Source organism: Gopherus evgoodei, chromosome 5 (assembly GCF_007399415.2).
Source record: "Gopherus evgoodei ecotype Sinaloan lineage chromosome 5, rGopEvg1_v1.p, whole genome shotgun sequence".
Taxonomy (NCBI): Eukaryota; Metazoa; Chordata; order Testudines; family Testudinidae; genus Gopherus; species Gopherus evgoodei.
In genome coordinates, this window is record NC_044326.1 from 116,659,216 (window position 1) to 116,683,404 (window position 24,189).

The window sequence follows — 24,189 nt, forward strand, 5'->3', positions numbered from 1 at the left end:
TCTGGAGGGAAGAGGAGATGTGTACCTCTGTCCATGTCCATTCGACTAGGGCACTAGTCTGGGATGTGAGACCCCCAGGCTCTAGTTGCTGCTCTGCCTGATACAGAACAGAATTTTTCATCCCAAATCATTTTGGTCTAGGCAGATGAGGGACTTGAGCCTGGGTCTACCACATCCCAGGTTTATGCCCTAACCAAATGGGCATGGACACGGGTGCACGTTTCCTCTGTCTTCTGGAAAGAAATGATGAGTGCCCTAACCACTAGGCTGTAAAGTGAGAGAAAGCTAGTGCGTGGTTTCTCAAATCTTCCTGATGAAAACTTTGTTGAAATAGTCTCCACTAAACAATATTCTGACCAGCTCTAGAACCCATGGCATGGCCCCTATACTGAGGATACAGGGAGAGTAGCATGAAGCTGGCTGCATTGGTTCTCGCCTACTGGGAACTCCTCCATGCCAGTGAAATCCCCAGCAGAGGAGTTCGGAACAGGTTTCATCCTCATTGTTGTACAGAAGCCTCACAAAGGACACAGAGGAGGGGACAGAAAATCTGTATATTTTGTGGGTCTGATTCTCTGTACCACAGTATACAAGTAACTCCCACAGCATCAAGCCCAACAACTGAAGTCAGTAGGAGTTACTTGTGTCCTTTCGAGGAGATGTGTGCCAGGTATGTGTGTTCTTTCTCTTTTCAAATATAACAAAAACAATGAAAATAAAATGTTGGATGCCAAACAAATGAGGTAATGCTTGAAAAGGGCAGTAATGGCTCTAGACAGCTGGATTTCTCTGCCTCATAAGAAACCTCCCCTGACAAATAAAAGCTTCTTTAGGCGTATCATATTGAACAAGTAAATGTGCAGAAGAAAGGTCACAGGTGGCTTGAGCCCTCCAATTGCATTTTCTAGAGCTGCCTTTGTGATTTTAATTTCATAATGTGTTAACGGCTGTCGGGTTCTACTCTGCTGGTCAGTGAATGGATGAGAAATTTAATGTGCCTCAGATAGGAAAGCACTGAAATGATCCTTAACATAGCACACCACAGTCACTGCATGCTTTTAATTACGAATGTCCTTTCCTAAGCTAGAAATGGCTGTGTGACTTTCCATTCTGCATCTCAGCTGTCAGGGAACTGCTGCAGCTACAAAGCTTTTGGGAATTATGTAATTGACATAATTTCCCCCCTTCTCTGCACCGCTAATATTTTGGAAGGCTATCTCAAAATATTTGCTGGCAGGGTTCTGTAGAGGGGGCCTGTCATAAACAGATAGCTAAGGGTTAATGTCTCTTTCACCTGAAAAAAAAAGTAACCTGAAGCACCTGACCAGAGGACCAATCAGGAAACAGGATTTTTTTCAACTCTGGGTGGAGGGAAGTTTGTGTCTGAGTTCTTTGTCTTCTGCCTGAATCTCTCTCAGCTAGAGAAGGATTTTTCTATTTCCTGCTTTTCTAATCTTCTGTTTCCCAGTTGTAAGTACAAAGAGATCAAATAGTGAGTTATATGGTTTTTTTTCTTTTGTATTTACATGTCTATAGTTGCTGGAGTGCTTTGAATTGTATTCTTTTTGAATAAGGCTGTTTATTCAATATTCTTTTAAGCAAATGACCCTGTATTTGTCACCTTAATACAGAAAGACCATTTTTATGTATTTTTTTCTTTCTTTTTATATAAAGCTTTCTTTTTAAGACCTGTTGGAGTTTTTCTTTAGTGGGGAACTTCAGGGAAATTGAGTCTGTACTCACCAGGGAATTGGTGGGAGGAAGAAGTCAGGGGGGAAATCTGGGTGTGTTAGATTTACTAGCCTGACTTTGCATTCCCTCTGGGTGAAGAGGGAAGTGCTTTTTGTTCCAGGACTGGAATTAGAGAGGGTGGACTCCCTCTGCTTAGATTCACGGAGGTTGCTTCTGTGTATCTCTCCAGGAGCACCTGGAGGGGTGGGGGAAGGGAAAAGGATTATTTCCCTTTATTGTGAGACTCAAGGGATTTGGGTCTTGGGGTCCCCAGGGAAGGTTTTTGTGGGGACCAGAGTGCCCCAAAACACTCTAATTTTTTGGGTGGTGGCAGCAGTACCAGGTCCAAGCTGGTAACTAAGCTTGGAGGTTTTCATGCTAACCCCCATATTTTGGACGCTAAGGTCCAAATCTGGGACTAGGTTATTGACAGGGCTGTATTTTCCAGACCGTGTTTATATTTGGATTCTTTTTTTCTTTTTCTTTGTTTTTAATTGGATCAAAAATTAAAAAATTGTGAGAGGAAGAGGAGGAGGAAAATGGTTTCATAAATAGGTAGCAAAACTTGTTAGAAGGAGGCCAAGCAGAAACTGTTGAGCTAGATTTTCCAAAGTGCTCAGCATCCACAGTGTTGAAAAATGCTCACCTCCAGTTTAGCTTTCTGAATGAAATGGTCAGATTTTCAAAACTATTCAACAGGTCCTACTGAGAACAGTGGGATGTGTTGCGTGCTGAGTGTAAGGGCATGTCTACACTTTGAACTGGGAGTGCGATTCTGGTCGAGCTAGTGTGCTAAAAGCAGAAGAGTAACTGTGTGAGCAGCAGGAGGGGCTAGCTGGGGATCATTTAGCTAGCTCAAACATCAACATCCCTTTCATAATGGAAGCTTGTACTGAGATGAGTATGCATAACTGCTATCACATGGTATTTGTGTCAAAACACAAGCAGCATTGAAAAGGCATATTCTCATAAGGCCACGGTCAGTGGATGACATCAGTACAGTATTTAGAGAAACCTTGATATCATTTGCCATAAGGTTATTTCCACCTAGTCTGTGGTTATCATTGAACAAACTTACATTTAGGTAAAATAATGATTCTAAGCAGAGGCAGAACTCTCACCTGGATTTTTCATATATTTAGTAAAAATTATGACTATCTTGACTGGTAACTTCACAGAGAGCTGTTTTGTAAAGAAGAATGCAGTGGGTTTCTCTTTTTATCAGAGAAGCAGAAATATTCTCTCTATTTCTACAGGGAATTAAATAGATTACTGCACCATCAATGCTCGGGTTTATTGCCTTTGAGACAGATATTATAGACTTTGGCACTTCAATGCTTTTGAGAACATTGATGTAATCACAGCAAATGAAAATATTGCATTATAACTTATAAACAATCAGATTGTACAAGGCTGTATCAGCTTGCCACTTGGAAATTCTGATTTAAAACTCAGAAAAATCAAGATTTCTTATTCACTGCTAACAAATTTAGAGTCTGATCCTGCATGGTACTGTGCACCCTTAACACATTGCAGAATTGACCCCTTAGGAAGGTTTTTTGCATATCTTTTTTTGGTGATGAGGGTGAGAGAAAGAGAAGAGACCCTGAGCCCAATCCTGCAAATTCTTACATGGTGAGTGCCAATGATTTCAAAGGCTTTACAGGATCAGGCCCTATGAGATATTAGTTTAAGCATTTATTACGGTCCTACTAAATAGCAGATCAAGAGTGATTTTTTGTGTTGTACTTCTGTAATGAAAGCCTTTCAGAAGACTTTTTGACTCCAAGAACATGTGTCAAAGTGAAAGAGTTCATGCTGTCAGTGCTTTAATATTGGACATATTGTGTAATGTACACTGTCTCTAATTGTATTAGACTTATGAGTCAAACTCTCACTGTGTTCCAAAAAACCTGTACAAAGGCAGCATTTGTTCTCCTTCTTTGTGACCCTTGCTGATTCAGTTTCAGCATACTGGCCTGGAACTGAATGAATCTGACAGAAAAAAGGAGCTAGCTTTAAAATAGTTTGAAGGGGAATATCCAGTGCCAGATGGCCTGCAAGACTTTAAGCAAAGAAATAGGTATAGAAAGGCTCTCCCTTTAATTTAGGATCCTAATTCCTTAAATACTTCAGTTGGGTACTGCATTATTGTGTTACAGCTACAATCTGCGATTTGTATTCAGTGGTTGTTGCTCCATGTGTGGTTAGTGCTGTATCAATATTTTATTCCATATATTTGAAATGGGCAGCAGGTGAGAATGCTGAGTGCAGTGGGCTTGTGGAGAGAGGTGAGCAAAACTATGATAGATAGAATCTCACTTGTCTTTAAAAAAAAATGTGAAGTCAAAGCAAAATGTTTTGATGGGCAATCTACCCTGTGTCTCATATATAAATATGGGAAATACTTGTTTCAGCACAGGCCCAAACTCAAGAGAGTCTCTCCAGGAGTCATCCAACCAATCCCAGAATCCTACATGTAACCAGAGGAGTGTGTTTCTTCTTAGAGGGTTATCATCCATGTTGGTGGCTACTGACCTAGCTCTCTTGTTTTAGACACTGATCTTGCTACAAATGTACCAACCCTTTGGAGTTCAGAGGAAGAACCTTTCAGGTTTTAAAGCAACCTGTCTGAGCAAGCCCCACTACTCCTATGCCCACTACAGGGATATACCCAAGATCAGTAGAAATAAAGAAGTTGTGTGCTTCCATTTACCCCCAGAGGGAGGCATATAAGTAGGCGTGGCAGAATTCTGTTGTTTTTTTTAAATAATTTTGCTCCTGTATAAGAATACCTGTCAACAATGTTTAGCAAAAAAGTACAGATCCGGACAAGTCACTGGCTTTGTCGCTTATCCGGATCTGGGCATCCAAGAGATACTCTTCCAAATGATTCACTTTGATTATCAAATCTTAGAGGGATAGCCCCCTGCTCTATAAGTTTAGGACTCTTTTCAGTGGGGTGTCTTCCTTCACTGAGTCTGTGGTATGAGTCACATAGTCACATGAAATACGGTCACACAGCAATTCAGCCAGGTTTGGAAGTAACTGAAGATGTCACCTATACCTGTACTGAAAACCTCGATCCATCTCAATCATATAGGATCTCAGTATGTAGACAATTTCTGGTGTTTCCAATATTTCCCCTCATCCAGTTTTACTGGGACTGGGTCTCCTGATTTAAATTTGGTTAAGCTTGAGGTTGCATTCTGACCGTGAATGAACGATACCCAAGACATCTTAGATATGGCATCTCTCAGCTAGGAGCGGCCCTAGCCATTTGGCCAGAAAACATTTTTGGTACCACATCCCTTCTTCCTTCTCACAGCTGCTGAGACAATCTTCCCCTGCTACCCAACCCACAACCACTCAATCTCCCACTGGCCTATAGAACAGGTCCTACGTGCTGTCAGCTTCCCAACCTTAAGCAGGGCCATTTAGCACCAAGATTTTATTCTACCTGTAAAATTGGTAGCATTCTGATCTGTTGACTTATAAGAAGCTGAGCTGGACTTACTGAGGTGACTTGCCTTATAGCTTGCAGGCTTACTTTTGGGTTGCTGTGTAGTACAGCAGAGGTGATAGTTGGGTCTTTTTGTTGTAGAATTATCTTAGCCATCTGCACTACTATCTTTGCCAGTGCATTCCCTTGTGGATGGTCAGGGCTTGAAATCTCACTTTATCCCAAAAGCTTGGAATTCAGAACTGGCAATCTGTGTCAGTGGCTGTTTCTTTTGGAATGCTGAAATGGGAAAAAATGCCTTTTAACTTTTCTGTGACCTTTTCTAAAACAGTTGGCTTGTTAGTTTAGTGAGAAACAGAATTTCGGACTCAAATTTGCTGATGGTCCATACAAATTTAGTATCCTTTTGATGCTGCTGTTGTAAATAGTTCACATGAGAAACACAAATACTTGAAACTGAGGTTATATAATATGTTCAAATAAGCTGGCCATATCACAGTGGTATCTAAAATTTGATAGGGTTTATGATAAAGAAATTAATCCCATGTTTTCCAGTGCTTTGTCACTTGTTTTATGTTAAAACATTTGGGGGCAGGGTCTATTCTTTGTATTGTACATGTGTGCACAGAGCCTCACACAATGGGTCCCTATTCTGATTTAGGGCCTTTTGGTGCAGCTGTAATATAAAATTAATTTTCTTTAGACCCTTATTTTGGGTGACTTTTCTTATTGTAGATCCAAGTCTTTGGAATTTAGCAGGTTAATCGCACAATGTATGTAGCTGTTAGTGTTGATGTGCCTTAGTTCCATTTCCGCTTCACTTTTTTCCCTTCATAGTGATCTGAAATTGGTTCAGAAAATATGAGCTTTATAAACAGTTAGTCAAATTTATTCCTGGTGGTTTGAGCATTGGCCTGCTAAACCGAGGGTTGTGAACCTTAAGGGGGTCACTTAGGGATCTGGGGCAAAATCAGTACTTGGTCCTGCTAGTGAAGGCAGGGGGCTGGACTCGATGACCTTTCAGGTCCCTTCCAGCTCTATGAGATAGATATATCTTCATATAATACAAAAAAACCCAACAACCCTCAGTTGGCTTAGTGTGCTTAGACCAGGTCTGAATGAGCCCATTATTATTCTATTAAAACAAATTGCTTTTCTCTTATACTTTAAAGAGACAGAGAATTCAAGTTCAAACTGCAAACTGTGACCAATTTAATTGTTGTAAACTTTTGGAAAGATGTCCCTTCTTTTTCCTTTTAACTTATTGTTCTTTGCTGGAAAAAAAGCTAGTATTTTATAGGCCTGTCCCACCGTTCAATATGAGTTGAAATGGAACATAAGCGAGAACACTCAAATATGTTATACTAGCTCCTTCAACTACCCTGCAATATGGTGATCAAGTACAGTTGAGTTAATATCCACTTCCTCAGAAGTGTGCAGGAAACTGCAGACCTTAGTGCTGTGCTGGCTGTGTTCCTACATGGCAGTACTTGCACAGGGTGGTGCACTCGACAGCTTTCCAGAATTTTGGCCTCCAATTCAAGCACTTCTTTCAGTGCTTTCCTCAACAAAGAAGAATTTAACATGCTTAAGTCCTATATAATCATGTGCTTGAATGTTTTCCTGTAAAAGGATGCTTTCCTCACCTGAGGCCTTTAAAACCATGTCATTGTCCTTGCTAATAGAAGATGTGACACTGACAATACCTGACATATGCATAAGGGTCTGAGGAGCAATAATGTAAAATGGGTCTGTCTGCCTTCTCTGCAGGTGTGCTGCTAGAAACAGTGCTTCAGGATGATTTTGGCTTTGTGCTGTATGAGAGGGAGAGGCCAGAGGAAATTGTCTCACTGAATGCAGCCCAAAGGGGGGTGAAGATTACATCTTTTGCAGCCCTAACCAGTTTGAATCATGTGCAAAGCCATGCATCTCAAATTGCCTAGACCCAATGTGGAAAGTTTTGGGTCTTTGTCACACAACATGAAGGACTCCAAAAATTCTACATGTAGGAAATGCTGTAGGATTCGTTCCATTAGTGTGAATCACCTTGTCTGCATCCTCAAGTTCATGATTCTTTGTTTCCCATGTACATAAATGTCTATGATAAAATGTGTAAACAGACCAAATTTGTATAGAACATTTTAACTTGAGACTAAAGTAGGTGGTATCACTCAAAATGAGGTATGGATGAGAGAGAGATGCATTCCTGCTGACAATGATTTCTGTTTGTGCACCATGAAAGGCAACTGTGTTGGTTTCAGCTTCATTAGAAGATGTTCGGGGTGAAGAATCCGCATACCGTTTGCCAAATGGCAAAAGACAAAATTCTTGAACTGAATTGTATTTTCTGAAGCCATGCTTTCTTGAAGATAGAAGGCCTTTGTACCAGTGCTTTTTGGTTTGAGGTGATCTCTAATTTTTCAAGCTTCCCAGAAGGTATTGAAAACAATGGAGGGGAAAACCAAATAGGTGCAGGTCATTGCATTGCTGTTCTCATCATCTCTGCACTGGGTAGGTATTTATTAAAGTTCGGGAAAGAAGTTGTGGAAGGAGTTTGCTCTGCGGGGCATCTGTGCCATACATTTTCATGTGGTAGACAGAAAGAAGTTTAGTTCTGCCTCTCTGCTAACCTTGAGGCACACACTCCTTGAAAAGCGGGGGAGGAGGGAGGAAGGAGAAGAAAATTAAAAAGTGGTTCCTTTCATCACCAGATAGTTGTTCTCAGACAGATGCCAGGAGAATATTGAATTGTCAGTCTGAAGACTGAGTACAAAGAAGTACACTTTAAATCCAGCTAAGTACATTGCACAGTTAAGATACAATAGCGTTATAAAATTTGAAACCGATCCAGGCACTGGAGAGGTCTGTGAACTGTATCTGGCAGTTGCAGTTCTCTTGGAGAAGACTAAACGTGCATGAGGACCAAAGGACTAAAGCTTTCTTTTTCAAAAGTGAATAATACAAGTTCCCCTGGCAGATCTGAGCTTATTCAGAGGCAGAACAGAGCAGCCCAACAGGAGATGGAAGCAACAGAATTTGTGCAATAGATGGTGTGATTTTTGGCAGAGATGTGAAATCCGGATTAACTTAAAATCAGATGAATGCAGGCAGTTTTACAATTCAACTTCTAAACTCTTCTCAGAGTGCAGTGAAGAACAATTGATTTCTGTATTTCTTACACCACATTGTGTTCAAATCCATTTCCAACTCTGCAGAAATCTTAGAAAAAGGCAAATCTGGAAAACACAAGGCATTGGTCCTGGAAACAACCCTTCTCTAAGATCATAAACTCATTAGCGTCGGGGCTGTATCTTCAATACATTCTATAACATGTCTATATCATTTTAGCCACTATAGGAACACACAATAATAGAAGTATTCACGTAGGCACACAGGTTCCAAGAGAAAAATGCTATGCATTGAATCATCAGCACCACTTTCTGCAAAATGCTGGGTTTTTCTTGGAGCTCTCCTCATCCACCTGACGTAGGAAGATGGAACATCACAAACTCAGAATGAAAGAAATGCAGGCCAAAAAACACCCTGCTAAACAGCTTCTTTGTTCAACACAAAAATGCACTTGAATTTCTTAGGGCTTGTCTACACTACAGAGTTGCAGCGCTGGTGAGGGGGTTACAGCGCTGCAACTTAGGATGTGTACACACCTGCACGGCACTACCAGCGCTGCAACTCCCTGTTTGCAGCGCTGGCCGTACACCCGGTCGAGCCTCGGGTGTAGAGGATCCAGCGCTGGATCACCAGCGCTGGTCATCAGGTGTAGACACTCACCAGCATTTTTGTTGACCTCCGTGGCATAAGCAGGTATCCCAGCATACCTGAAGAAGCCTCTCTGGTAATCAAGCAAACTCCAATGCCATGTGCTCACCTGACCCCTCCTTTAAATGCCCCGGGAAATTTAAAAATCCCCTTCCTGTTTGCTCAGCCAGGTGTGGAGTGCAATTAATCTAATAATCACTCAGCGACCATGCCTCCACGCACCAAACGAGCCCCAGCATGGACCAATGCAGAGCTGCAGGACCTCATTAGTGTTTGGGGAGAGGAGGCTGTGCAAACACAGCTGCGCTCCAGAAGGAGAAATTATGATATGTATGGGCAGATATCGCAGTCCTTGATGAGAAGGGGCCATGAACGGGATGCCTTGCAGTGCAGGGTAAAAATTAAAGAGCTGAGGAGTGCTTACTGCAAAGCCCGTGAGGGAAATCGCCACTCAGGAGCTGCCCCCACAACCTGCCAGTTTTACAAGGAGCTGGATGCCATACTTGGGTGTGACCCCACTGCCAATCCTAGGAGCACGATGGAGAGTTCAGAGCAGGGAGAAGTGGGGGATGTTGTAGAGGACGGAGACAGTGAGGCTACTGGCATGGAGGGAGACACCCCGGAGTCCCAGGACACATGCAGCCAGGAGCTCTTCTCAAGCCCGGAGGAGGCTAGCCAGTCGCAGCAGCTGGAAGCTGATGTTGAGGAGGAAGCTGAGGATCGTGCTTGTGGTAAGTAGATTTCAATGTTTTGGGAGAGGAGGATTTGGGTTATGGCTGCCTGCATGCATGCCTAAACGTGGAATAGCCCATTGATTTGCTCTATCACGTCTCTGTAGTCTGCCTCGGTAATCTCTTGAAATGTTGCTGCAAGAGCGTTTGCAATTTGCTTTCTCAAATTGATCGGGAGAGCCACCGTGGTCCCTGTCCTGGTCAGGCTAACTCGTCCGATCCACTGTGCAGCGAGGGGTGAGGGGACCATGGCTGCACACAGGCAAGCTGCATAGGGGCCAGGGCGGTATCCACATTCCTGTAGAAGACCCTCCCTCTCTTCCCAGGTAACACGCAGCAGTGATATATCTGGCAGTAGGAAACCCTGTTGAGAGTTTAGGGATAATTGAGTGCAGGGCGCCAGATTCGCGGTTCCCCAGCCCATGGCGCTCTGTTCCCCCCCCCCCCCTTCCCAGCACGTAGGCAGCCCCGCGGTGTGCTCCGGTGTTCCCCGACCCCTCCCTCCAAGCAGGCATCCAGCCCCGCGGTGTGCTCCGGTGTTCCCCGACCCCCCCTCCAAGCAGGCATCCAGCCCCGCGGTGTGCTCCGGTGTTCCCCGACCCCCCCTCCAAGCAGGCATCCTTCCCCGCGGTGTGCTCCCGTGCTTACCAACCCCCCTCCCAGCATGTAGGCAGCCACGCGGTGTGTTCTGGTGTTCCCCACCCCCCCTCCGAGCAGGCATCCAGCACCGCGTTCCCCCCCCCCCACACACACACCGTCAGGACGACGTGAACGCGGACCAAAGAAACCCCCCCCCCCCCGCAAGCAGCTAGCTCACCACCTTCCTGTTCACTACTGTCCCTTCTTCAGGACACCAGCTACCCCCTGTACCCATTGTTGATAAACCCCAGTGACCCAGTGGTCAGTTCCCCCTGCCAAGGGGAAATTGGGGCAAAACCACTCACCCCATTGCGCGCCATGACTTAGCTTGCCTGCCCTCTCTATGTTATGTGAGGTATGTGAGAAGGATGCTACCAAAAGTCTCAAAAGTCCTTCAAACTGTGATGATAAACAGTGATGCCTCTGTGTATTACATGGTTCTATCTCTGTTTTCTAGGGACCTTGACTACTGCAGCCGTATCACCGGCCTCACGTAGGTTGCAGAACTTGAGACGGAATCCTAGGAAATCAAAAGAGGAATTGATCAAGTCTGTTATGAGCCACTACAACAGAGAAAGTAGGAATACAGAGGAATGGAGAGAGAAGACGTATGAATGGAGAAGCAGTGTACAGGATTGGAGAAAGAGTTTACATGAATGGAGGCAAACAGAAAGCAGGAGAAAGGAATTGTCTGCCAAAAAAACCACAAAGCAGATGATAAGCCTCCTGTCTCGCCAAACTGAGTCTTTCGAGTCTCTTGTAGCCATGCAGACAAATATGTACCGTGGTAACCCACAGCCCTCCCAAAGCCCTCTTCCTTGTTCCCCAATATTTCCACAAAACAACTTTCTCCAGCAGCCAGTTCCATATTATCCTCAGCTGCCCCCAACACCTATAAGATCACCTACCAGCTCTGATAACTATAATTCTTACCCTGTTCACTCCACCCCCATTATTCTGCAGCATAGTAATGCTGAAGTGCAGCAGACAGTGAATATTGATCAAAATAGGACATATTAAAACCTGTAAATGTACAGTCCACCACCCCTACTCCCTTGCCTGTTGTGTACTGTATGTTGAATAAAGTTTTTTTTCTATTTCTTTCGCTACGTTTTATTGTTGCTGGAAGTGGTAAATATTACACAGCAAGGTAAAGCAAAGCACATCAAATGCATCAAACATTACTGTTGGCTCTCAGCATCAAATTGCTCCCTTAAAGCATCCCTAATCCTTGAAGCCCTTTCCTGGGCCTCCCTATTAGCCCTGCTCTCTGGCTGAGCAAACTCATCCTCCAGGCGTCGAACCTCGGAGGTCCATTCCTCACTGAATCTTTCACCCTTCCCTTCACTAATATTATGGAGGGTGCAGCACGCGGATATAACAGCGGTGATGCTGCTTTCCATCAAATCTAGCTTCCCATAAAGACAGCGCCAACGAGCTTTCAAATGGCCAAAAGCACACTCCACAGTCATTCTGCACCGGCTCAGCCTGTAGTTGAACCGGTCCTTGCTCCTGTCAAGCTTCCCTGTATATGGTTTCATGAGCCATGGCATTAAGGGGTAAGTGGGGTCTCCAAGGATCACAGTGGGCATTTCGACATCCCCTACCGTGATCTTGCGGTCTGGGAAAAAAAGTCCCGGCCCTCAGCCTCCTGGACAGGGCACTGTTCCGAAATATGCGTGCATCGTGCACCTTTCCAGGCCATCCTGAGTAAATGTCAGTGAAACGCCCACGGTGATCCACAAGCGCTTGCAGAACCACGGAGAAATACCCCTTGCGATTAACATACTCTGATGCCAGGTGGGGTGGTGACAGAATAGGAATATGCGTTCCCATCTATTGCCCCTCCACAGTTAGGAAACCCCATTTCTGCAAAGCCATCTACAATGTCCTGCACGTTCCCAAGAGTCACGGTTCTTCTTAGCAGGGTGCGATTAATGGCCCTGCACACTTGCATCAGCACCATTCCAACGGTAGACTTTCCCACTCCAAACTGGTTCGCCACCGATCTGAAGCAGTCTGGAGTTGCCAGCTTCCAGATTGCAATAGCCACCTGCTTCTCCACAGGCAGGGCAGCTCTAAATCTCGTGTCCCTGCGCCGCAGGGTAGGGGCGAGCTCAGCACAAAGTCCCATGAAAGTGGCTTTTCTCATCCGAAAGTTCTGCAGCCACTGCTTGTCATCCCAGGATTGCAGGACGATTTGATCCCACCACTGAGTGCTGGTTTCCCGAGCCCAAACGCGCCGGTCCACGGAGCTGAGCACGTCTGTTACTGCCACAAGCAATTTACTGTCTTCACAGTGAGGCGATTCAATATCATCGTCTGACTCCTCACTCTCACTGTCGCTCTCACTCTCATTTTGCAGCTGAAGGAATAGCTCCACTGCCAAGCGCGATGTGCTGGCAACATTCATCAATAAGGTCGTCAGCTGCTCAGGATCCATTTTTAAAAAAAAACGCAGAAAAAGCGCTGTACAATCACAATGCTGCCACACTGCTCCGAATGTGTACCAAAGCACCATGGGGCGTTGGAACAGGAACAGGAAGCGGAAAGACAATCACACTTCCTTCCCCTTCCCACAAGCCACAGCGACGAAATGGGACGAGGTGCTCTGTGGGATAGCCGCCCACAATGCACCACTCCTAACAGCGCTGCAGTGTGGCCACATTTAACACCACTTGCAGCGCTGGTTGCTGTAAGTGTGGCCACTCTGCAGCGCTGGCCCTATACAGCTGTACTAATACAGCTGTAACAACCAGCGCTGCAAAATTGTAGATGTAGACATACCCTAAGTATAGGCAAGAAATAGCAGACAGACTGTAAAAGAGCAGGTGAATGAGAGGGCCAGGATTATATCAACATGATTGTCTGTTTCAGTTATTATTTTGTTTGGGATGATGCTGTCTAAGATTGTTTTTGTTTGTGTGGTTTTTTGTTTCTTTTTTATATTTGGTGAGCATGTAGGGTGAGAGAGGTGAGATGTTGGGGAAAGTGGCGAGTCTATAAGAGGAAAAGAAAAGGAAAGGAAGAGGAGGAGAATGGAGGCAGAAGGAAGAGGAGAGGGAGTAGTGGATAAAGGGCATGGCTAAGAAGGAGGTAGGTAAGGTAAGCAGAGAAGTCATGTGGTAATTGGAATGGATGCTTTTATCCAAAATGTATAGACCAAAAATGTTCGTTGTCTTGGTTCTGAAGCTGCAGGTACTGGTTGATTGGAAGTCCATTATAGGCTGCTTTATAAGCCCTTCTGGTCTGGGTCCTGCTCTGTATGGATAGCCAGCCATTGGGGTCTGGGGCCGTACCACCACTACTCTTGAGTCTGATGTGGGAGTCAGAGAAGTGTTGAGAGATTTTCTACTCACCCTTGGTTATTCCTCATGGCACTTTTGGGTGACTAGCTGGTTTAGAGAGGCTTCCATGAGCAAGGGTTCTGGGGCATAGAGTTGTTCCCCATGGTGCTGCTCCTGCAGTCTGGCTGCATGCCTTAGAAGTAGTTGGCGATGCACTTGTTGCCTGTTGCTGTTATTGGCTGAGTGGTCTTTTCTCTCCAGTATCAGTGTTGGCGGGCCTAAAAACTCTGTGTTACTGAAAACACATCCTCAAGATGAGACCAAAAGGTCAGTCTTGCCAACTATCATGATTTTATCATGGCTCTTCTGATATTTGTTGCCTTTCTGAAAGCTCCAGCTCCTGGAGTCATGTGGTTATGTGAGACTCTCAGGTTTCAATTAAAATGAAAAGTAAGTTTCTAGCTGTTATGGTTACAGAAAAAAACTTGAAAATGTTAACCTTAAAGGCTCAAAATCCAGAAGGCAAATACAAAGAATCCAAAGCTTATTTTTTAAAAAAACTCATAATTTTTGCAGCATGAATTATAGATTTTTTTAGTGCTTGGGTTGAGGTCTTTGCAATATTCCAGTTTGGGAAATTAGTTACTTCCAACATATCATTTCATAGATTGCATTGCATAGGTTGTGATATTCTTCACTTTTTGATCTGAATGGTTTTGTACTGTTGCTAAGCACTTTTAAACAGTGTCTGTCAGTATTCCACCACAAAAGTGGTTACGCTTCAGTTTTGATATAATTCCTAAAAATAGTATATAAGGTGCTTTTGGCTCCATCTTTTCCTGATAATCTGTGAGAGTCTGGTGTACATACATGTATAGGGGATGGTAACGGAGTTGAGGAACAGGTTATTTTGTTTTATCATCTAAACAAAAAGGGTGTATAATTATGATTTGTGAAAAGTACATCTCAGTTGTTTTTGTCCCTGTGTAAATTTGGCCATAGCTGAATGTTGTCAAAATTATCAATAATGAATGTGAAGTTTGAGTGAGTACAGGTAATTCATCATTAAACAATACATTCTTTTAAGCACTAAACTAAATTTAACATAGATGTAGGAGTGTAGCAGCTATTTTAGATATTCTTTTGTTGGGTTGGGAAATAAAGGAGAAGGAACAACATAGCAGAGAGGGGAGAGAAAAAGATATTCACCTCTTTCTATGTTTTGTGCTAAATAATATAATGATCAGCAACAGAAAACATTTTCTCCTCCTAATTTCTCATCAGCAACCTATCAGCCACAAATTCTAGCCTACATTTAAATACTTAGCTCTCATTTAGCATGTTTTATCCAAAGAGCTCCAACCACCTCAGGGAAGTTAGATATTATTATCCCAGTTTTATAGATAATGAAACAGAGGAGGGAAGTGACTTCACCAATATCACACTGGAGGCTGGGTTCAGAGGATGGAACCAGTGGGTGAAACCCTGGCACTATTGAAGTCAATGACAAAACTTCCATGGACTTCCATAGGACTTGGATTTCACCTCAAGTCTCCTGATCCCTGGTTCAGTGTCCTGTCCACTGGCCCTTATTGACTCTAATAGATTTTTCTGAGGTATCTATTAAGAACTTGAACAGACACAGAGATAGTGTTTTGTAGTGTTCCTTTTATTAAGGAAGACTTATTGAAGGGGAAATCAGATTTGTGTTCATGTTAAATGTATTGATGGTGAAAGGCATATTTAAGGGTATTGGAAAATTCTGATTTTTTTTCCTTTTCTTTTCTAGGTAAGTAACTGAACAGGGACATGAAGAATTGACATTTCAAATGACCACCATGTTGCAAAAGGTACTTTGGTATTTCACTTTAGTCAAAAGGGCTGTGTCTGAAGAATTCAGTTGTATGCGTATTATGGTTAATTTTTTTTATTTTTTAAATACACCTTTATATCCGAATTCTTGTTATATTGGGTCACTTATATTGGGGTAATGTGGTAAAACGGCACTCCAGGGGGGTGGGGCTGCGCACTCTGGTGGATCAAAGCAAGTTTGATATAACGCGGTTTCACCTAGAACGCGGTAAGATTTTTTTGGCTCCCGAGGATAGCGTTATATCGAGGTAGAGGTGTGCTAATTTCTTTTGAGGAAATGAATTAGCACAGATCAAAAAGCCATTTTATGGTTTTCTTAGTTTAAATGCTATTCTTAAATTAATTTTAATAATTAAGGGAGCCTAGTCTTTTCTTAATGCATATATATAACTCATATTAATGGACCAAATTTTATCCTTTGTTAGTTCTTTCCAGACCTGTTGATTTCAGTACATTAGTAAACCCTGAGATCAGTGCACAAGTAAAATTTGACCCACTATTGAAAGCTGTGCGATTAACGCAATGGTGTATCACTAGAAGGAGTCAGGTGGTTTTAAGGAAGAGCAGACTGCATCGTTAATGAGAATCAGTTGTGGATGGGGAGCCCATTAGTGCACTCAGTTCCCCACCCCTACTTATGGACCTCTGTAAGCTTCAGTGTGCTTACCCTTTCTGACTCTAAACTGAGATCCAAACTGACTGTTATTGAGGCAGGAGGTCCTGCTTTCGGTTGTCACACTATGGAGAGGAGAATACACTTTTTTAGTATTTTTCTTTACTCTTTAGCCAGTATGTTGAAATGGGTTAATTTGTGGTAGGTTGAAAAGCTAATGGGAAAATGGGAGTGGTGGTATGAAAAGTGGACTGTTTTTTGTTTGACTTCTTTTCTGTCTTTTAAGATTTTCTTTTATTTGGAATGAGATCATGCTGTATTGCTTCTTTGCTGTTACTCATTTGAAAATCTGTCTTGGATGCTGATTGTAAAATTGATAGACATGTCATGTCTGACTCTCTGAGATGACATCACTGAGTAGTCTTGAAAAAGCCAAATGACTCCTTGTTCTCTAGACAGTTCTGTGCCAGCCAGATGGTTATTTAAGTGTGTAAGTGCTTACCAAGTGATAGAAGGAGGTATCTGGAGAGATGCTGTTAACAAAATGATGAGATTTATTCGTATAACTGCCCTCCACAGGTTTGGAAGCCTATTCTGCTATAGTTTGTTTGCAGCATTTGTCCTGCTGGTTATTTTTGAAATAATTCAAAGCAACTGACTACTTGCATAGAATGTTTGTTGTCAAAAGTGACAGTCTGTGGAATCCTTCAGACATGAGAGCCTGGATGCTGAGGAAACAACTGTCACTCAAAATAAATCAAGTTGTTATCCTTTAAGAATGCTAATGTTTGTTTAATTGGCAAACTTTTTAGGCATACAAATGCTGGCTGCAATTAACCTCTTTACTTAGCTGCACTTTTCCATTAAGCCCCATTTTTCTTCTGTTTTCCCCTATTGGGCCTTCATTGGGATGGTCATCTTATACAGACGTGGGACCCTGTGTGGCCTCTTCTGAAACTGATGTCATGGCTACCTGGAGTTGCTTTGAGGAGTAGTTCAGCTTGCATTTTACCACGGATTTTCCTTAGCTGGAAATTAATGGCCTTATTTTCCAAAGTGCTGAAGAACCCCTGTTGCTGATGATACCAGTGGATGATAGAGGTGCACAGCACCTCTGAAAACTAGGACATACAATTAGATTTCTACAACATGAGCTGAGAAAGGATTATTCAAATTTGTTCCACCCAGACTTGCTCTTTCTTAGTAACACCAAGAACCTTTAGAACAAATGTGTATATGTGCAAAAGTGGTAAGGGTGGCAATACGTATTTCCCAGTGAACAAATGCTCAGCTTCCCCTTCTCTATGTACTGGTGCTCAACTCCACTGTTGTATACTAAAGTATGAAAATGGAGTATGAATCAAAGGTGCAGGGTTTCCCCCCATTGATGACAAAGTATGCAGATAAGACTCATTTTTGTTCAATTATGCTCTGTATTGAAGTGTGTAATATTTTCTGATTAATGTATATTTCAGTAATGGTAGAAAACAAATCAGAGAAAGTAGAGATGACACACATAGCTGGACCTTTTAATGAAAGTAAACCTGTATTCAGACAAAGTAATTCCTTCTGCTATATACGGACACATAATTTCTTCTGGTTTGCGCATGGGGTAGGAATTCAGGATGTGGGTTAAAATGTTCAAAAGTGCCTAAATGATTTATAAGTGCATCCCCCTAAATAACACTGTACTGACTGGAGCATTGATTATATGTATGGGCATCAGATGATGTTAGAAGAAAGGAAATATAACAGTTCTGACAAAACGTGTGTACCCCTCCTCCAGCAAGAAGAGAAAGAAGTTAATAAACTCGCTTGTAGGGAAGGAAAGTATGTATCGTATCATCCTTCGGGGTATAAGATATCATTGCTAGAGGGTGAAGAGCTCACAACTGGGCCTGTAAAAGGAAGGGTTTTGGCCATGCAAGAGCTCTTTGGCCAAGATTTTCAGAAGGACCAGTGGTTCAGGGATCCTCAGTTTGAGAAACTTTAAGAAGAGTTGGGATGATATTTTGGCCCCATTGAAGTAAATGGCAAAACTTGATTGACTTCAGTGGAGGAGGATTTCACCCTTTATTTTAAATGGTGGGTTCTCAGTGTAACCTTTGGATGGGCTAGTGTTTCCTTTACTGCTCCTCTCCTAGTGCTTCAACACAACTCGTATAGAAAGGGACATGGAAACCCAGAATTCAGACATTGAGGATTTTCAGCAATGATTGCACAAGGTCAGCCTCCCCACAATCATGTAAAAAAAGAACAAGAGGGATTAACTTAAGTACCAACTTTATAAAATTTTATAATAAAAACCTAAATAATAGCTTAATTTCTACTAAATAACTAGGCTACTTCATAATCCACTTACATTCACTTCAAAGTGATATGTAAATATAAACAAAAGACAAATTAAATCTAAACAGATCAGTTCCCACAGAAACACAGTGAGAAGTAAGAGTTCCATTAACTTTTGAGTGAGTTCATTAGAGTCTCTGTTCTCAACTCTGTACAGTCTTCCGAGTCAAAAGGCATTGCAAGGATATCTTTCCTCCTCTTGCTTGCAGAAGTATCGAAATGGAACCCACACACAGACTTTCCCCTCCTCTGCTGGAGTGTGGAATCACTTAATTAGCTAGTCAGCTAACTTAATAACCAACCTATAGGTATTAACTGTATAAATGAATAATCCTGCTGCAAAATGCTTCAGGGTTAGAAGAAAACAGCCTCTTTCTGCTCCTATGGCTGAGCTTCTCCCGACCCATCACACAGGTTATGTGTGTCTTTGTAAAGCAGCTGCCCTGACTACTTTTCCTCAATTAATTCTTGTTAGTCTATAAGGAGCCTACTGAGCATGCCAAAAACTACCAAAAGCAGTTCCAGGAACTTTTGGGCATGGAACAGAGCAACAGACACAGCTCATTCCTCCTCTGTCCCTTCTCTATAGATCTCTTAAAGAGAGATCTCCCTGTTAGGTATATGAGTTACATCAGCACTTTCTGAAAATCAGACCTCTTTAAGATGTCTCAGGTGAGCATCCAAAATCCACTGCCCACTTTTGGAAATCTTGTCTCTTGCCTGACTCAGGGAGGAACGCACTCTGCATGAACTCAGACTTGGAGGGCTCTGCTTGTGGACAGTGGGACACTGGCAACATTGTTGTGAGTTGACCTTTTCAAACGGCTGAAATAAAATCCTATTTAAGACTAAAAATGATGATTTGCCTTTGAACCCTAAATTCAGTAGAACTCATGGTGGCCCAGTACAAAAGAAATGACTTTGGGAGGACCACAGTATAAAACCTCACATTACTGTGCTTGTCTTAAGTGTGTATTTGGGAATTATAACATCTGTGCAATGTCAATGATTATTATTTATTCTTTAGTTTTATAAACAGAAGAAAAATATTAGGACAACTGGTACAGCGTTTGCATGTTGAATATCCCTTGCAATTGATAAGTGTAAAATTAATAAAAGTTTATCCTGGATAAGGTTTGTGTCTCATGGGTTAAATTAGGATCTACTGCAGGGAAACAAATGTAATGATATATAAAAAATGAAATTATAGCGATTTGTTTCAGACAATGTAATCTATTACATCTGACATTATCAGAGCGCTGAAATCTAACTACAAGCTTCCTGTTGGAAATGTATCTTGTCCTGTCTCTCTGTGCTCCACAATGATGATCTGCAGTGTATTATCACTACCTCACTGCAGCTGTGTACATTCTACTGGAAACCAATGCAGACTGTCTGCTGATGAAGAAAACAAAATTCTTTTAATTTTTGTGAAACAAACTATCCAGAGTTTTATCGTTTTATCTTTAGAACTAGTGCTCAGTATACCTCTTGTTGTTCCAATGGGGAACTGTGTCATAGTATCATGCAACCTGGGATATTAATACTTGATATATTAAAAGCATTGTTTCCTTCCATAGCTGTTCTGTGACACTAAATTCTGTCCATCAAGCCATATACACTAGATTATAAAGGTTACATTTTAAACAACATACCAAGGATATATACTACATTCTGGTTGGGAAACCTCAAAGGACATCCTGTAGCTCAGTGGTTCTCAACCTGTGAGTTACAACCCACTGGGGAGTCGTGAACAGGTTTCAGGGCAGTCGAGATGCTCTTATCTTCCTTTCTTACACTTGAATTTAAAAAAAAAGTGTTTCTAGCCCATATAATTGCAGAGAGAACTCCAAAAATACGACCCGAGTATAAACTGATCTTGTGATGCCTGCTTAAAACAACAACACTAAGAGGTGTATCTTGCCCCATTTATCGTAGTCATCCTCCCATAGAGGTTGCAATTCTGCAGCCGTGGAATCTGGCAGCTTTTATTATGTCATAGACTGGAACATTTTAATTATTTGGCATTTTGCTGCAGTCAGCCAGCTAACATTTTCAGTTGACTCCTTGCCCTGCTGGGACCTGTCCGCAGATGCCTCTTGCTCTCCAGTTTCCCCCTCAAAGGGAAGTTAATTGGATTTTATAGTGCATTCTCCCTGCACTGTTTCAAGGAGCCAAGCAGCGAAGCCCTGATTCCCCTCCTCTTCTCCTCAGTGTTATCTGCTGCTTTGCTGCCTGACTTTCCTCTCTGGTGGACTCCAGCCAAAACACGTACGAAAACGTTTAACTTCTGCAGTATTTCAACATGGTGCATTAGGATTCTGAATACAGCCATTAGAGGAAGGGCCAGTTGAAGGCCAAGCATCCATCTTTACAAAGAAACTTACTGAATTCTTGAAGCAAAGTTCATAGTTTTTCAGAATTGTTTTATTAACTAGCCATGCTGTAAACATAAAAACACTCCCAAGTATCACAGTTGATGTCACTGCGAATAGTAAAAACTGCTAAACCTTTTAACTGGGGAACACTGATTGTGCCTTACACTTTAGGTATCATTGTACAGTAGTTATACTGGGCTCTGATGTAGCCAGTCAACTCAAAGCAACTGTTGCCTCCAATGATGCAGTTGCTTCATTTACCTAAAACGTTTACTGTTAATAGAAATTATCTTTAGCATATTCTTTGTGACATCTTTACAAGTTTAAATGGATGTTAAAGCTGTCTAGATGAAGAATTATATCTTGTTTATAATATGGGTAGCCAACTAGTAAACTGCTATCGTTACATCATAATTGAATAGAAATATTAGGAAATGCTGATAGTTAAGAAAAAATATATAATTTAAAAAATACTTAAAGGGATAGTAAATTTTACTAGAGTGACTAGTCGCTCTCTGCCAACACCATGGCTTATTCTCCAGATGCCAAGGATTCCAAAAAGAGGTACTTGTAGAGTCCAGAGAGAATGAGTTCTTCAAGGGACAGAGACTGTTCTGTTGCATGTCTGAGACTAACATCGTAAAAGAAGTAGTAGGTGTGCCAATGGGCAGAAACTCTGAAACAGTGCAGAAAGAAAATATACATTTCTATGTAACCCTGTGGTTTGCCTTTTGGCACTGACCTAATCCCTGAAGAGCACTGCACTGTAACTGGCTGACTTGACAGGTGTACTTAAAATCACATATCTGAGTAGTAACAATAGAACAAGGCAGGAGATTTACTGCATAAGAACACATTATAATTCCGTTAACTGTTTCAAATGAAAATTTACTGCTGTGAAGCTTCAAAGGCAAACTTTGGAAAATCTAGCTATTGTGTCTAGTTAAAACTAACTCTGTCCTTTCCTTCATTTCTCTCCCTTCCATTTACACTTCCACATTCGTTTAATGCCCGTAACCAATGAGACTGACAACACATAGCAATGAAGATAGTGACATGCTCTCTGATGTAAAGCAAGCATAATGCATGTTGAGATGTTTAATTTGGATTGTCTTTCTGGCATTTGCCTAAAGCTAAAAGGTATTTCTTTGTATACCAGTTGTATAGACTACACATCAGCATGGAACTCCTGTACAATCGGTTAATTCAGTCAGTGCACTATAATACATGTGTGAGATGGAGATCCTACTCACAATTCCTTTTTTCCACTGGGAGAAATGGTGTTAAAGGCAAGACAGATTATTGATAGCCTAGAAGATATGTTCTCTGGGTAATCTGATATTGGGAAGGATTGATGTATGTATATATTTTAATCGATGGCAGTAATGGAAAATTAGAGCAGAGCATCCAGACAATAGGATTAAAAGGCTAAGTGCTTATACTAGTTTCTAAAAGTCATTTAAAAGTTACAGCTGTGTTTTGTTTTGTGTGTTCAACTAACACATACATGCTGTAGAGTTTCAAAATCATGCACGTTTCATTTTTAAAAAGGATAAAGCACTCCTTACAGGCATGTGTGTGGTGGAGACAACTTGTGATTGTTTCCTGTTCAATTTGAAGGATTCTAAAGACTCAATTCTAATAAAGCAGCTCTGGTATAGTGGAGTTTGGTCCATGTGATGCCAGACAAAAAGGAAATGGGCCTGACAGATTCAGCTCCTGTGGAGCCAGCAGAGTGGCTCTGCATGCCAAGAGGACGACAGCTCTGGAACCTGTTGCACTTGAGTAAGCTTGAGCCAAGAGGAAAAATATCACTTATTTCCCATTCTGTTCCAGACATAGTCAATCCCCTAAGCAATTTCTTCTTTTGAAGAAAGAGAGAGGGGAGCAAGGAGTCTTAATGCATGTAGCTAGCCACCACGACTGGATTATTGTCTGGTGTGGGTAATGAGGACTGAGAGAGCCCTGCAGGATCTAGTTCAGAGACCCAGAACCAGACTGAATCCCTCAGTTTGATTCAGAGGGTTTAGAACTGACCCAGTCTCTGCAGACTCACTTGGAGTTCATGTTTGATGAATGATAATCTCCATGAAGAGCCCTCCACAAACTGCTGTGCCTACCAGTATCTATCCTAGGTTTTGATGTACTCACTTGTCAGGGTGCTGTACTTAACACTTTTCTCTCTCTATCCCAACAAGCTCTGGACATTCTCTCCCTCCTCCTCACCCAGCTGCTTAGCTTCAGGGGTGAGATTGATGGGAATGGTGAGGTAAGGAAGCTGGCAGGTTGACTAGGGATAGGAACGGGAAAACATCCTGGTTTCTCAACTGCATGAACAACCTTAATCTATTTGCCAAACAGTCTGGGTTGAACACTAATTCAGGCTGATGCAAAATATTTTTACAGTTTGCCTTGAATATATCACACTGCTCTGTAGGTAGTGTTCTGCAATAGATAAACTAGCTCTCGCACTAGTGACAAAGATTATAAGTGGAGGGCCTGTATGTTTCTGTTAGAAATGATTTAGTACAATCGGCAACTAAACTTCCTGAGTTGACAGAATGATCTCATGTCTGCACTTTTTATCTTTATCATTCTATAATTAGATTTTCCTCCTTCTTGAAGAGTGCAAATAGCACTTCTGTTTTTTTTCCCCATTTGTTTACATTAAAACTTAACATAACTTCAGTTGGTAGTTATGAGGGTTTTACTTTGATATCCCTGTCGTCATCTCTTGCTCTTTTCATTGTAAGGATTGGTGGCTCATAGTTCTGTTACTCGCCAGTTTCCATTTATTGTATTGCCATAGTTCCTTTTTCTGGGTAACTTGCATTGGATCTTAAGAAGAAGAAGATCACAAAGAGAAGTTTTTTAACATGACGAAATGACCACAAACTAGAATAACAAAATGAAGAAAGCATGTGTGTTTGTTTTTTTCTGGCCTAGAGATTTTTCTTGGGTAGGGAGTTGGTAGCTTATATTCACCAAAAATGTGATTACAAGTACTAGGTACATCATGGCATGAAGTTATCATCATATGCTAGCTGTTACAATCATTTTATTTAATTTTCCAATGGAGGGGTGTCCAAATCTGAATAGCATTTTATATTAATTGGCATTCTGCCTGGCAATTTCGGAAGACCGGAAGGTCTGACTGGGCATGGAGAATGAATTACCCTTTGAACCATAAAGATAGTCAGGGGTGAAACAGGATGGGGAAGTTTGCTCATGCTGGTCTTTATTTACTGGCTATATAAAGGACTTCATTCTGCAGGGCTCCAGCATGATCACTGTATTTGCATTACAAATTCTAAAGAAAAATTTAAAATAAATATATATTCACTTTAAC

General features: G+C 41.9%; 1 protein-coding gene across 2 annotated transcripts in view; it reads left to right on the top strand.

Annotated features, from left to right (window-relative positions):
* Window positions 1-24,189, top strand: part of ANK2 (ankyrin 2) — a 598,819-nt gene that overhangs the window by 68,111 nt on the left and 506,519 nt on the right. Inside the window, exon 2 of one of the 2 annotated variants that reach the window (XM_030564739.1) lies at window positions 15,418-15,478. The exons of the other annotated variant lie outside the window; for it this stretch is intronic. Within the exon in view, the coding sequence (XP_030420599.1) occupies window positions 15,458-15,478 (21 nt within the window). The 5' untranslated portion in view covers window positions 15,418-15,457. The remainder of the gene's footprint in view (window positions 1-15,417; window positions 15,479-24,189) is intronic. 2 annotated transcript variants of the gene reach the window in all.